The sequence below is a fragment of the Thamnophis elegans genome, chromosome 13 (assembly GCF_009769535.1).
Source record: "Thamnophis elegans isolate rThaEle1 chromosome 13, rThaEle1.pri, whole genome shotgun sequence".
In the NCBI taxonomy this organism is placed as follows: Eukaryota; Metazoa; Chordata; class Lepidosauria; order Squamata; family Colubridae; genus Thamnophis; species Thamnophis elegans.
The window spans coordinates 50512-63457 of record NC_045553.1 but is presented as its reverse complement, the minus strand read 5'-3'; the positions used below and the strand labels follow the sequence as shown (position 1 = coordinate 63457).

General features: G+C 59.9%; 1 protein-coding gene across 2 annotated transcripts in view; it reads right to left on the bottom strand.

Annotated features, from left to right (window-relative positions):
- Positions 1-12946, bottom strand: part of TTC28 (tetratricopeptide repeat domain 28) — a 31546-nt gene that overhangs the window by 6316 nt on the left and 12284 nt on the right. For both annotated transcript variants that reach the window (XM_032229377.1, XM_032229378.1), the window contains 12 exons: positions 9720-9867; positions 9265-9537; positions 8770-8900; positions 7092-7599; positions 4484-5825; positions 3747-4270; positions 3380-3489; positions 3164-3293; positions 2706-2924; positions 2288-2450; positions 1203-1331; positions 268-421 (listed from right to left, as the gene is read on the bottom strand). In XM_032229377.1, the coding sequence (XP_032085268.1) occupies positions 268-421; positions 1203-1331; positions 2288-2450; positions 2706-2924; positions 3164-3293; positions 3380-3489; positions 3747-4270; positions 4484-5825; positions 7092-7599; positions 8770-8900; positions 9265-9537; positions 9720-9867 (3831 nt within the window). The remainder of the gene's footprint in view (positions 1-267; positions 422-1202; positions 1332-2287; positions 2451-2705; positions 2925-3163; positions 3294-3379; positions 3490-3746; positions 4271-4483; positions 5826-7091; positions 7600-8769; positions 8901-9264; positions 9538-9719; positions 9868-12946) is intronic.

Below are 12946 nucleotides of genomic sequence, written 5' to 3'. Positions count from 1 at the left end.
CCTGCGAGGCGGATCCAAGCTGCCCTGAGTGCTGCAGCAACCCAGAAGCGCCCCTTTCCTGTGTCAGCCCAGGAGGAGGCAGCACGAGAGGCCGGGAAAGGTCTCACGGAGGACTCGTCCCCCCCCCTCCAAAGTTTGCTCCTTCCAAAGCAGCCCCCCCTGCTTCTGCAGCTCTTCCTGAGCCCCTGCCCGTCTGGTTGCTCCCCACGGGAAAAACCTGGGCTCCGCAGGGCCCGTCTGGGGTTCAGCATCTGGGCCCCAGCTCACCCCTTCCAATGGCCCAATCAGCATGTCGTAGAGGACCCGGAGGGGCGACTTGCTGCAGGAGTCGGGCCGTCGAGGGAGGGAGGATGCCAGGCCCTCCTCCTTGGCTGTGGAGGAGGCAGGGCCAGCAAAGGGGTTGCTGGTGCTCTGGCAGCTCCTGCAGAGGGAGACAGAAGGCATGAAGGGGGGGGGGGGGAAGGCTAAGGAGGAGCTCCCCACCATGGGAGAGCCGAGCCTTCCCCCCCCCCCACCGCTCGCCTGAAGCCACAGAGGCAGCAGGCCGTCCATCTGGAGCGCACCCAGGCAGCCCCTCCCTGTTGGGGCTTGCTTTATCTCCAGTTGCCAGCCCCTCCCTCTCCCCCCAACCATCGGCCTGCAGCTCCGGCTCTGAAAGTGCAGCTGCCAACACCTGGGATGAAATCCATCTCCCTGTCCTCCCTGATGGGATCCGGCAGATTCATTCAGCTAACAAGGTTGGTCTGGTCCTCAGGTTTGCTGGGGGGTGGGGGGAGGGAGTGGCACCCTCAGCATTGTCAACACTGCTGCCTCCTTGGAGCGTTGGCGAGTCTCCGGAGCCAGGCAGGAATAGAGGCTGGGCCAGCCTTGCCTCCGCCCCCCCCCCCTTCCCCTGCTGCTTTGGGTGAGCTGCCTTGTGCCAATAACATTCTGGGACCTCCCCACGTCCATCCCGAGGAGATGATCCCATTGAGGGAACTGGGCACCTCCCCTCTTTCCTGCAGGCCTCAGGCTTCCCCTCCCCCCCCCCCAAAAAAGTGTTTCAGGACGAGCCTCAGAGCAGAGCCCCCGTTTCCCCCGGAGGCTGCTGCAATGTCCGGGCAGCTCAGGGGAACCGGCTCTTGCCTTGTGGCCCTCCCTCCCTCATCCACGGCCCCCACAGCCCCTGGGACACAAACCCCGTTCAGCCTCCGGGAGCTCACCTGTTGAAGAGGTTGTTCCTGCTCACCATCCTCAAGAAGCCAGTGGGGTCATTGGAAGAGTTCAGCTTGCCGCTCATCTCCTCGGGGGGCTGGTCCATCAGGTCTCCTGCTTCGCTCTCCGTCTCACTGCTGGCAAAGGGAAGAGACCTCAGTGGAAGCCAGCCGTGGGGTGGGGAGCAGTACGGCCTCCGGTCTCTGCCCATCATCCACAGTAAGGCAAAGACGGGGCCGGGGGTCGGAAGGCCCCAATAGATCCCTGCTAAACTCTGCCCTGCCCCGTTAAGGTTCCAAGGAGACCGCAGGGAGAGGCTCCCGAGAGCCTCATCCGGACGGTCCCTTCCAAGATGGGGGCGCCCTGCTGGGACTACAAGCGGGGAGGGGGAATCAACCGTCCAGGCCCCCCTGCCAGTTCTCTGGGATGGGAATCTTCCCTCTCCATTCAAAATCTGTCTCTATTCCATCGGGGATCCCAGAGGTGCTTTTTTCAAGAGGCCCCTGGACTTTCTGGTTTTTCACTTCTAATCCAAGGAGCTTCTTCCACTCTCCTCCTTCAGAGCTGAAAAGCTTCTTCAGTGAGAATCAAAACCTCTTCCAAGAAAAGCCAGAAGCTCCAGTGGGCTCTTGAAAAAGGCCCCTTGGGGACAACCCTGACCCGGAGGACTGAGGGCCTCCACAGACCGTCCGTAGGAGGCTGTTTCACACGACAGTCGTTCTGGCGGCCCTGTCCTTCGGGCAGGACTTCAGGGGCCGCTGTGCTTGGAGCCCCAGCCAGGATGGTGGAGGAGGCCGCCCTGCTCCCAAGGTAGATGGGAGGGAGCAGACAGGCCCTTGGTGGAAGTGGACCAGCCTCTGCTCTGACTGACAAGCCCTGGGCTTAATGGACCAGCCTTCATTCACCCGCTGCCCCTGAAGGCCCAGGCTCGGCATCTCCTCCACTGCTCAAACGTCCTCTGAGCCCAGGAAGCTGACTTCCCACCTCTGGCACACGCACGCGGACATCTGCTTGCCTCTGGGGGAGGGGAGGTGCTGTCCATTTGCGACAAGAATCCCACTCGGACCCCACACCTGCAGGGACAGGCACTCACCTCACAAAATGAGGGTCCACCCCCAGGGCTTCTCGTACGCTGGAGCTGAGCTGCTCCAGTGCTGAGCTGGCGAGTGACTGCAGGCCCGAGCTCCTGTCTTGCAAGTCTCCCGAGTGCCCAGCTGCGCCCTCCCCCAGGTAGCATTCGTGGAACTTCAGGATCCCTGAGAGCAGAGAGCAGAGCAACTGCAGGGAGACTCCACAGGCAGAATCCTGACAGGCTCCCCAGCACAGCAAAGGTTGCCAGGCAAAACCCTCGGCGAGAACAAGAAGATGGTCAGAGATATGCACCTCCACCCCCCACACCCCCCCCCCCCATCCAGAAGCAGCAGACTCTTCTTAGACACTGGAGAAGCCGGAGGGGGGAGAGCAGCATGGCCCCTCCCAGGAAGAGCGTGTGCCCAGCCTCCTACTCCTACCTGCCCCTGGAGCCAAGAGCCAAGAGTACAGGTATCCCGCTGCCAGTGAGAAGTAGAGGACCAGCCCCCTCTGGCCATTCACTGTCTCCAGGACCTGATCCACCGTCACAGGGGAGTAAGGGTCAGAATCCTGCTGCCCGGTCTGACGCTCCACCAGCAGGTCAGCAAAGGCCCTTGTCCGACCTCTTTCGGCCACCGCCAACGCCTCATCATGATGGCCTGCAAAAGCCCCCCCCCCCCGTGACATTTCAGCTGTGGCCCAGGAAGGGGGGGGGGAGCTACAGACCAGCCGCTTCTCAGGCACCAGCTGATTTTGCCTGTTCCCCCCACCCCCTTTAAGCCAATGGCTATGCCAGCAAGACTGCACAGATGCCGACCCGTAGCTGCCCCGAGCACGTGCCGAAGTCGCCCCACCCAACCCCCCTTTTCCCCTCCCGCCAAATCCACCCTCCTCTTACCCAGCGTAACCAGCACCCGTTGCAGGGCCTGATAGGAAGAGGTCTGCAGGTCAAACAGCGAGAGCTTGTAGTCGATGCTCAGCCGCGCTTCGTGCCGGATGGTCTCAAAGAGGGCCGACGCCCGGTAGAGCTGCGAGAGGAAGCAACGCCGGGGGTCAGTCTCTGCCGCTCAGCCAAGGACAGCCAGCGGTGTCCCCGTAGGCGCCCACTGCCCACCTGATGCTGAGCCTCTTCCAGGTTTCCACTCGCCCAAAGCGAAAGGCCCAAGCCGTGGCGGATCCTGGCTTCGTCCTCCCTGCGCCCCAGCTGCTCAGCCAGCCTCAGCCCTGCAGGAGGGAGGAGGGGGGATCTGAGGGCCCACCGGCCTCTTGCTGCGCTCTGGTTCGCCACCAGATTCCCCCCCTTTCTTCACATCTCTTCGCCAACCTCTCCCAGAAGGTGGCTCCATTTGCCCATCCCCACACCACTGAGGAGGACTCTGCTCCCCCCCCCAGCCCTTCCCCATCCAAGGAGAGGCATTTCCCCTGGGAGCCACGTCCCGCCTCCAGCGTGTCCTGGCTGCAGGCCTTGCGTGGCTACTCACCTTCCTGCAGATACATCACCGCCTGGGGGTAGTTCAGCAAGGCGTGGTGCGTCCTGCCCAGGCTGCTGTAGGAGGCAGTTTTTGCCGCCAGGTCATTCAACTGGGCTGCGATGCTGAGGTGCTGCTCCTGGTAGACCACGGCTCTCTCGTAAGTGCCCAGAGACTCATAGGTCAGGCCCAGGTTGCCATACGCCCGGCCTTGGCAAGCCGGGTTGTTAGTTTCCTCTGCAATCCTGAGGTCCATCTGGTGGTACTGGAGGGCCGTGTCGTATTCTGCCATTTGCTGGTAGACATTGCCCAAGCCGCAAGCTGCATTGCCCTCCAGGGCCTGGTCCTTCATATCCTGTGCAATGCCCAACTGGCGCTCGAGGCAGGAGATAGCCTGTTCGAAGTTGCCCAGCTGGCTGTGCAGAGTGCCCAATTCGCCGTATGCCTGGGCTTTATCAAAGGCTTCTCCAAGCTCATGGGCCACCACAAGCCTTTTCTCGAAGCAAACCAGGGCCTGCTGCAGGTTGCCCATTGCCCTATGGGAAGGCAATGCCAGGGTTACCCTTCTTTTGCCCCCCCTCCCCCCCGCATGAGAGAGCCGCCCTTTGTAGCAACAGCTGCTCATGCTGCATGCCCGGGCTACCCAAACCTAGCAGTGGGGCACAGCAAGATCAACAGAGCCGTTCTGCCAACCTCATCTCTCTCCGCCTTCCTCTACCCTCAGCGTGTTCATGAGAACTCCCCCTCACCTGTGCCCGCTGCCTAGGCCCCGATAGGCCTTCGCCTGGTCCTGCATGCGGCTGAGGCTCTGGGCAACGGACAGGTACTGGTCGTAATACTTGATGGCTTCCTCGTAGTCCCCCAGTGCTTCGTAGCAGTCGCCCAAATTGCCAAAGGCCCGGCCTCTGTCCAGCACGGCCTCGCTCCCGCTCAGCTGCTGCAGGGTGGCCAGCTGCTGCTCAAAGAAGCCAATGGCCTCCTCCGTGGCATTCATGTTCATTTTGGTGATGCCCATATTGCCGTAGACCTGGGCTTCGATGCCGGGATCCTTCAGCTTCTGGCCCACCTCCAGCTGCTCCTGGTAACCCTTGAAGGCCATGGTGTACTTGCCCAAGGCCATGTAGACCGCCGCCAGGTGCCCGTGTGCCCGGCATTCCCCCAGCATCTCTCCCAGCTCTTGATACACCTCCAGTTCCTGCGTATGGTAGCCCAGGGCCTTGTCGTACTTTTGCAGCAGACGGTAGGCTGAGCCGAGAGCCGCGTAGGCGCTGGCCTCCAGCTTCCTGTCTGTGGCCTGATGGGCGAGGCTCAGCTGCTGCTCGTAGAGCCTGACGGCGCTGCCCACGTCTCTCTTGCAGATGGCAATGTCCCCCAGGTTGCCCAGGGCCCGGAACTTGGCCTGAGGGTTGCTGAGGGACTGGGCGAGGGACAGTAGGTACTTCTGGCACTCCTCCGCTTCAGAGAAGTGGCCCAGGGCCTTGAAGGCCAGGCCCAGGTTGCAGTAGGCCTTGGCCTGGCTGAGCTTGTCATGCAGGTCCTTGGCCAGGGCCAGGTCTTGCTCGTAGTACTTGACGGCTTCCTCATAGTTGCCCAGGCAGTACTGGGCATAGCCTAGGTTGTGGCAGATTTTGCCTTCGCTCTCCATGTCCTGCAGCTCCGGGGAGAGTTGCAGGTATTGCTCGTAGTATGGGGCTGCCTGGGCGAACTCTCCCCGGGAGCAGTGGAAGTTCCCCAGGTTGCCCAGCGCCCGGGCCTCACTCTGGACGTCCCGCAGCTCCCGGGCAATGTTGAGGTGGTTCTGGTAGTGCTGGAGTGCCCGGTCGTGGGCCCCCAGAGCTTGATAGGCTACAGCCAGGTTGCCATGAGTGGAGGCCTGGGAGGCCCGATCGTTCACCTCCATGGAGATCTGCAGCTCCTGACGATGATACTTGACAGCACAGTCAAACATGCCCAGAGCATTGTAGGCATTGCCCATGTTGCCGTAGGCCCTCCCCTGGGCCGCGTAGTCGTTCAGCTCCTGTGCAATGGAGAGGTGCCCCTTGTGCAGCTTCAGGGCCATCTCGTAGTCCCCCTTTATCTGGTGGATGATCCCTGCAAGGAGCAGCAAAGAGCAGCGTCTGTCCGGAGCCCACATGCGCCCAGGCCAAGAGGCAGCTGAAAAAGCGGGACTCTGCCAGTCCAGGAGGAAAAGACACAGCTGGGAATCTCCTGCACCCGACCCACCAGATCCCCAGTAGAATAACTTGGCAGCTGGTGGCCCTACATGCCTCTTAGCAGCTGGGAGCAGTTCAGCCAGCGCCCCCCCCTCCCCTTCCCTCTCTGGTCTGAGAGAGAGCAGGGAGCACAGGCAGCCTCTGGATGCAGAGCGGGAGGCAAACGAACAGCTAGTTCCCCGGAACCAGCCTCTTGGGCCCCAACATCCCACAGGAACTTGGGATCACATCTGCGTGCTCAGGGAGCCATGCAAAGCGGCTGTCACAGCCAGGGGGAAAGGGATCTCTTAGGCTTGAAGGAGAGAAGGGGGGAGGGAGTCCTTCTCCTTGGGCCGCCTAGCCTTACCCGGCTTCTGGTCTTACAGAGCGCAGGCCTGCACGCACACGCCCGAGCCTCAGGACAACCGCACTGCTCCTTTGAGAGGTGTACGCACCATCACAGAGCATGTGCAAAAGGATTCCCCCCCCCCCCCCGAGGCAGCTGGAGAGGAAAAGCTTTGGAAGGAGGCCGCAGGGCCTTTCGCTCCTGGCATAAAGGCGGCCGGAATTGATGTCAGGAAGGAAAGGCAGCAGAGGAGCCTGTTCTGCGCTTCTCCCCTCTGCTTTCCCAAGAGAAGTCCCTGCTGCCCTCTTGCACTGCGTAGCTTCTGAGTCTCCCCCGAGCTGAGTCCCGGGGTGCCCACTGAAATTTCCATGATGCTTTGTGGCCGTACCCACACAGGTCCCCACGGATACCTAGCCCCGGGACCTTGCCCGAGCTGTATGCCTGGTTTGTGGGCTCTCTACTATTGTTTCAGCAAAGGAGAGGAAGGGCACCCTCCGGAGCCTTGGCATGCGGCTCGGAGTTTAAATCTTAGCCGAGGGAATTTCTTCTTCAAACTGACAAGGCTAAGCCTGGGGGGGGGGGGGGGGGGAAGGGAGCAAGAAACCCAACTTGGGTGGAAGCCAAGGCAGCTGAGCCACCACCGCCTGCTGCACAGCTCTGTTCAAAGACCCCTCAGTACCCAGAGGGTCCTGTGCCAGGCTGCCAAGAGAGAGGCTCGATCAGCTGCCTGAGGAGGGGTCCTGGCTGATCATGCAGGCTGAGGCTCTGGCACGGGGTGGTGGTGGCCTAGGAAAGCTCGTTCTGAAAGGATCCTCTTACCTAGATTGGAAGAGGCACGGCCCTCTGCAGCTCGATCCTGAAGGCTCTCTGCGATGTGCAGCTGCTCCTCGTGATACTGTTTGGCCCGCTCCAGATCCTGCATGCAGCGGGCAGCGTGACCGAGCCCAGCGTACGCTCGCATCTCAATAGGCTTCTCCTCCAGCTCCTGGGCCAGCTCCAAGACATGGTTGTGGTAAGACATGGCCTTGTCAAAGTTGCGGTGATAGTGATAGGCGCTGCCCAGGTTGCTGTAGGCCCGGGCCTCCTCCCGCTTGTTGCCGAGGGCCTTGGCAATCCTCAGGTGCTGCTCGTGGCACTGCACAGCATTCTCAAAGTCCCCCATGGCGATGTAGACAGCCCCCATGTTGCCCAGTTCTCGTGCTTCAGAGAGGTCCTCTTTGCCTTGCTTGGCGAGAAGGACACACTGCTTGTGGCTGGCCAAGGCGTTGGGGTAGTCCCCGATGGCAGTGTAGACGTGGCCAAGGCTGCTGAGGGCGGAGGAGGCAGCCTGCAGGGAAGAGCCAAGAGGGGCCTCAGGGAGCTGCAGAAGGCAGCAGTGACAGCCCTCAAGGCACACCCGAACGCCCTGATAACTGAGGCACGAGCCCCTGAGGGCCACCTGCTCAAGGAGATATAAGGAGGACCACTCTGGAACTTGGGAGCCCAGGCACAGAGCCCCCAAGAGTTGCCCACACGGACACAGGTCTTGCGGAAACCACCTTGAGCAGGGCTGCCAGCCTCCTGGCACAGCTACCTGGCCCACTACGGCAACCCAGGTAGAGAGGAAGAACAGGCAAAGAGGCCTCTGCCACCGCCTGTGGTTGTCCCACCCAGGGACCCTCCCCCCTTCCGTAGCTCTGAGTCACCGTGTGTCTATTAGAAATGCCGCTCCTGGTTCAGGCTCCCTGTGGCTGTGAGCTCTGCCATTTATGCAGCAGACCCTTCGGTGGGAGCTGTTCATCATTTAGTACCCTCGCTTGTGAGTGAGGCCCTCCCCACTCCCAGCATCTGTTTCTGGGCTATCCTCCAATGTGGTCTCAGCTGGTAGCCCATGCAAGCACCACCCCAGAGGCAATCGGGCAAGGCTCCTGGGCAAGGCCATTGCAGAGCCACGCAAGAGGCAGGGTGTGTCCCCGGATGGACCAACCCCCTCCCAAGGAACACGCTGGGCTTTTCTCCTCCTCATTTGCAAGAACTGGGCAGTTGGGGAGCTGCTGGAATGGGGCGTATCACGCTCCAGCTTCCCCAAAGGGTGAGAGTTTGGCTGTGTGTTGACAATGGATCTTACTTGTAAACCCAGAGGAATCATCAATGGAAAGAAGACGATGATTGGGCAGTACCCTGCTTCACCAGTGAGCGAAAGATGCCAACAACTAACCCTGATCTTCCTCCTTGCCAAGGAGGCCACGTTGCTCGGCACCTCTGCACAAGAGGTAGCTCTGCACAGGGTAGCTGGTCGTCTTCCCAGCACCCATGTCAGGGCTGGCACTGCTGTGGGATTCCTGGCCAGTGGGTTCCCAGGTTACCTGAACTCTTCTGCCAGGCTGCCTTCACCAAGCCTGATGCAGATTTGGCATTCCGAGGCCAGCTCCGGCTTTCCAAAGCTCTGCGGTGCCGCCTTTTTCACCGCAAAGAGATCCCTCAACGCTCCCTCTGTGCCTCTGCCTTCCTCTCCTACCTCTCTGTCCTTGAGCTTCATGGCAAGCACCAGCTGATGTCTGTGGTTAGTCAAGGCCTCCCGGTAATTTCCCTTGGAGAAGAAAGCAGAGCCCAGGTTGCCGTGAGCGCGGCATTCGCCCATCTGGTCACCTGGAGGAGAAGCAGGCAAAGCCGAGGGTGAGCTGGGAGGTGCCTTCAGAAGGCTGCCGGGTAAACTCCATCCCCTGGTTCAGCCTGGGGCAACAAGAAGGGGTGCTGCCTACGTCCCCGACCATCTTTCTGGGTCCTACCCAAGCCCCTTTGCTTGTCCTGGCAGGCCCACCGTCTCTGCTACAGTGCTGCCTGGGGATGAGCCCTGGGCGTGACTTCCTAGCACCCAGAAAGCAATCCTCCTTGTGGCAACGCACAAAGAGACCCCTGAACGTCCTGGGGAGAAGGAACCCGGGCCAACCCACCACCAGCCATCAGGCCCCAGTGGCACTGCCCTCCCACCCACACGGCATCAGGTGGCTACCTAAGGTCTTGGCAACGTCCAGGTCCTGCTGCATGTAGCCCGAGCTCTTCTCGGCATTGCCCAGAGACCAGTAGGCGCTGCTCAGGGCAGAGAAGACGGAGCCCCTCAGTTTCAAGCTGCAGGTGCCAATTTTCAAGGCCGCTTCCAGAACCACCACAGAGGCACCGTGATGGCCGGCTGTCAGCAGCTCCTGCCCAATGACGGAGACCACCACAAAGGGGCTCTTGTCCAGCTTCATCCTCTGCAGCTGCTGGTACGTTGGCTCCAGGGACTCTAAGGGAAAAGCAGAGGCCAGTTCGCACCACTGGGATGGGAACCTAGGATCCGGTTCCCCAAATCCCCCAACCACACAGCCCGTGTTCCAAAGTCAGGGGAGCAGCCACCCAACACGAGGGGGTCCTGTGGGCCTTCCAACGCTTCCCCTCCTCCACCCTGCCCGAAGAGCCCCCTCTTACCTCGCATGGGAGACTTCATGGCAGCTTCCACCATGCCCACCAGGAGCTGCAGGCTCTTGGGATCTTGAGCCAAGCCGGAGGCAAATGCTGCCAAAGCATCGGCATGGCGCCCAAGATACTGGAGGGCAACCCCCTGCCGGAAGTAGGCCTGCAAGAACATGAGCAGAGATCAGCTGGGGAGCCTGAAGCGGAAGGGCTGGCACCTGGGGAGAGGTTCTTGCCATTGTGCCAGCACGTTCGAGGCCTCATGCTTTAGAGCTGCACTGCTGTCCTGCAGCAGCCCCCCCCCCCCCCGTCCTATAGACCCCCCGTGCTTGTCATCCAGGCTGGATGCTTGGATGCCGGGCGGGTCAGCCGAAGTCTACCTGACAGCAATGAGCCCACATGGACCTCTCCCCTCCAGGCGGTTCTTGGGTCAGAAGCTTCCAAATAGGTCTTTTCATCTACTTTTGGGGAAAGGTGAGTTCCAGGTGACAAACCCCCCCCCCTCTACTTGCAACTCCCCCATGCCAGCGAGAAGGACTGGCAGACTACCAAGCTGTTTAACTGCAGCGTCGTGCTGAAGTGTCAAGACAAGCTAAACAAATGAATAGAGGTAGAAAAATTTACAAGAGAGAAATGTGCAAATTCCTGCTCGCAACCATCCAAAGAAGCTTAATTCCACACACTGTGCAGGGGGCAAAGCCGGCAGAAAGGGGCAAGGCTGGGAAGAGCAGAAACTCTCCAGCACAGAGGCTGACCGCCCCCACTGCTGCTTGCTGCTGTCCCAAGATGGCACCTGGCTGAGGAGGGGCAGAACACCCAACCTGAGGGCCGGAAGGGAGCCCGAACCCCGGGGCAGAAATCCTCCTGCCGCCCCAGACCAATGGCTCCTCGGCCTTCCCTCAGGTGGAGCCTTGCGACTCAGGCTCCTCCACTGCTTAGGCTTCCCACCGCCAGGAAATCCCTCCTCCTCCTCGTTTCAAGCTTGGCTCCGTCTCTGTGAAGCTTCCAGTCAGCAGATTTATCTCTGCTTTCAGGCCCTGGGAATCCCCAGACCTTCAAGGGTTGGCCGGTTCGGCAGGAAATCCGTCTCAGTGACTTTGTGCCAGTCCCTCTCTCTGCCCACCCCACCTCACAGGACTGTCACCTTGAGTTATTTATAAAAAAACGATAATAAAGGCGGGATGGAAATAAACGGGACCATGTAGCACAAAGGAGCCTTTGCTCTATGGAGAGGCAGCCTCTGCTGGGCTCCACAGAGGCTCTGGGAAAATAGGGTCTTTGCTGGATTCAGCTACAAGTAATTAAATTTATTCCAAGAGGTCTGATCTATAAAAGGAGCTACCACAGCAATTACCAGGGCTCCCATTATGCTGGCCAGTCTGGCAGCTGCATCTGAGGTCAAGCTGAAGGGAAATTACAATAACTCAGCCTTTCTTTCTTTCTTTCTTTACCAAGAGCTGCCCCTGAGCGCTGGTCTCCCTGCTGCAAGGATGGCGCTTCACCCAGAAGGTAGCCGGCCCGTCGCCTCCTCTTAGGCATTCACTCCAAAACCCTTCAAGGCTGCACTCTGACCAGCTACCCGCACACAGGCACACAGGCCCACCGAGTAGGGGGGAACGCGGCAGAAGAGTCCACCACCTTGCAGAGCCACGGACCCTCACACTCAGTTCAGGAGCACAAGTGCGATTTTATCAGCACCCTCCTAGAAACACTGGTGTAATTTCAGGGTTGCCTGCCCTGCAGCTGCACCCTCTTTGCCCAGCTCCCCCCCACCTGGCCTGGCCTTGGAGGGTGGAAACAAAGCTTCCCCCATAAGGATCGGAGCATCCCACGGAAGAGGAGGAAACCCTTCTTTCTGCCGGTGGACAAACGTGCGCTTCTGCCACAGGGGTGTGGGTGGGCGCGCTCATTTGCCCTGGGCAGCCCGTTCTCATCTGCCAGACCGCAGGGGGTAGAGGGGTGCGGACCCCTAATGCAGCAGACGGCAGTGCCCGAGACGGAGCTCCTTGGGGATCCTCTCCTTGCTCTTCTGGAGAGTCCAGGGTCACTGCTATTAACTCATTCACGTATACCAAGTAGGGGGGGAAACAGGCCTGCCTGCCCTTTGCCCACTGGGTGAGAGGCCAGGTTCCATGTCAGGAACGAGGGAAGGGTCCAAGCAACATCTTTTCCTGGTTTCCTTCTGGGGAGCTCAAGTGTTACCACAAACAGTCCAAACAGAAAAACGACACAATAAACCTGCAAATGCTGCTGGAGGCAAAATGAGCTATGTTTAAAAAAAAAAATCAACCCTGATCAGTTTCAGAAATATTCTGTCCAGGGCTTCCCTCGGATGCATATATACGGGTGCCACGTAAGGCATCGTTTATTTTGCAAATGGGGAACATTTTAAGCTCTGCTATTTTGATCCAGAGCCGTGCCACAAAATCCGGTTAGACACAGAATTGTGACGTCCGTCCCCCAAAGGAATCACCACCTCCATTTTCATCGCCAGGGACCGACTGCCGCCACTTCTTTTCCGAAGAGCAAAGTGTCTGCCCGGCGGGGCAGTCCAAGCTGTGCAAGCAAGGTCAGGTCACCCAGGACTGCAGGAGGTGCCAGTTTTGCCTTCCTTCCCAGCAAGTGTGCCAAGCTGAGCAAAATACCAAGGAGCTGCACAGTTCTGTTCTCTGGCCAGAGAGAAAACGGGCCAGCCCCAAGGAGGGAGGGAGGCTTTCCTAGGAGGAACTGCTCTGCCCGTATCCTCCTGCGGCTCCTGAGCCGGCCTTCTGCTCCTAAAAAGCACCAGGCAGAAGCGGGGACTGTTGCAGTGCTGGGGACTTGGAACAGGCATGCCTGGCTAGTTTGGCTCCAGCAAAAGATGCAGAGCAGATGGGGAGAAGAGGGTGCCAGTAACCCAGGTGAGTGGAGTTCTTCACAGGGAGGCTCTCCTGACGCAGACCTGCCATCCTCCTCCTCCTCGCCAGATCTCCGATCAGAAGAGCACCGGGCCTTCCAGCCATGCAAATGACCTTTGGCACCTCTCTGGGGCCACCCACTTGGGTTCTCCAAACCACTCTGCCCAGGGCTGTTCCCACCTGGGGTCCTGAGAGGCAGAGCCGTCAGGCCACAGTGGACGGCAGAGCGCTCTCCTCCTCGGGCTCCTGACCAAACCCACGGCCTCTCTTCCAACTGCAGGCTCAGCCTTTCGCTTCTTCCTCTCTGAATGCGCATGCATCCCAAGGAAACCAAACCACCCGGCT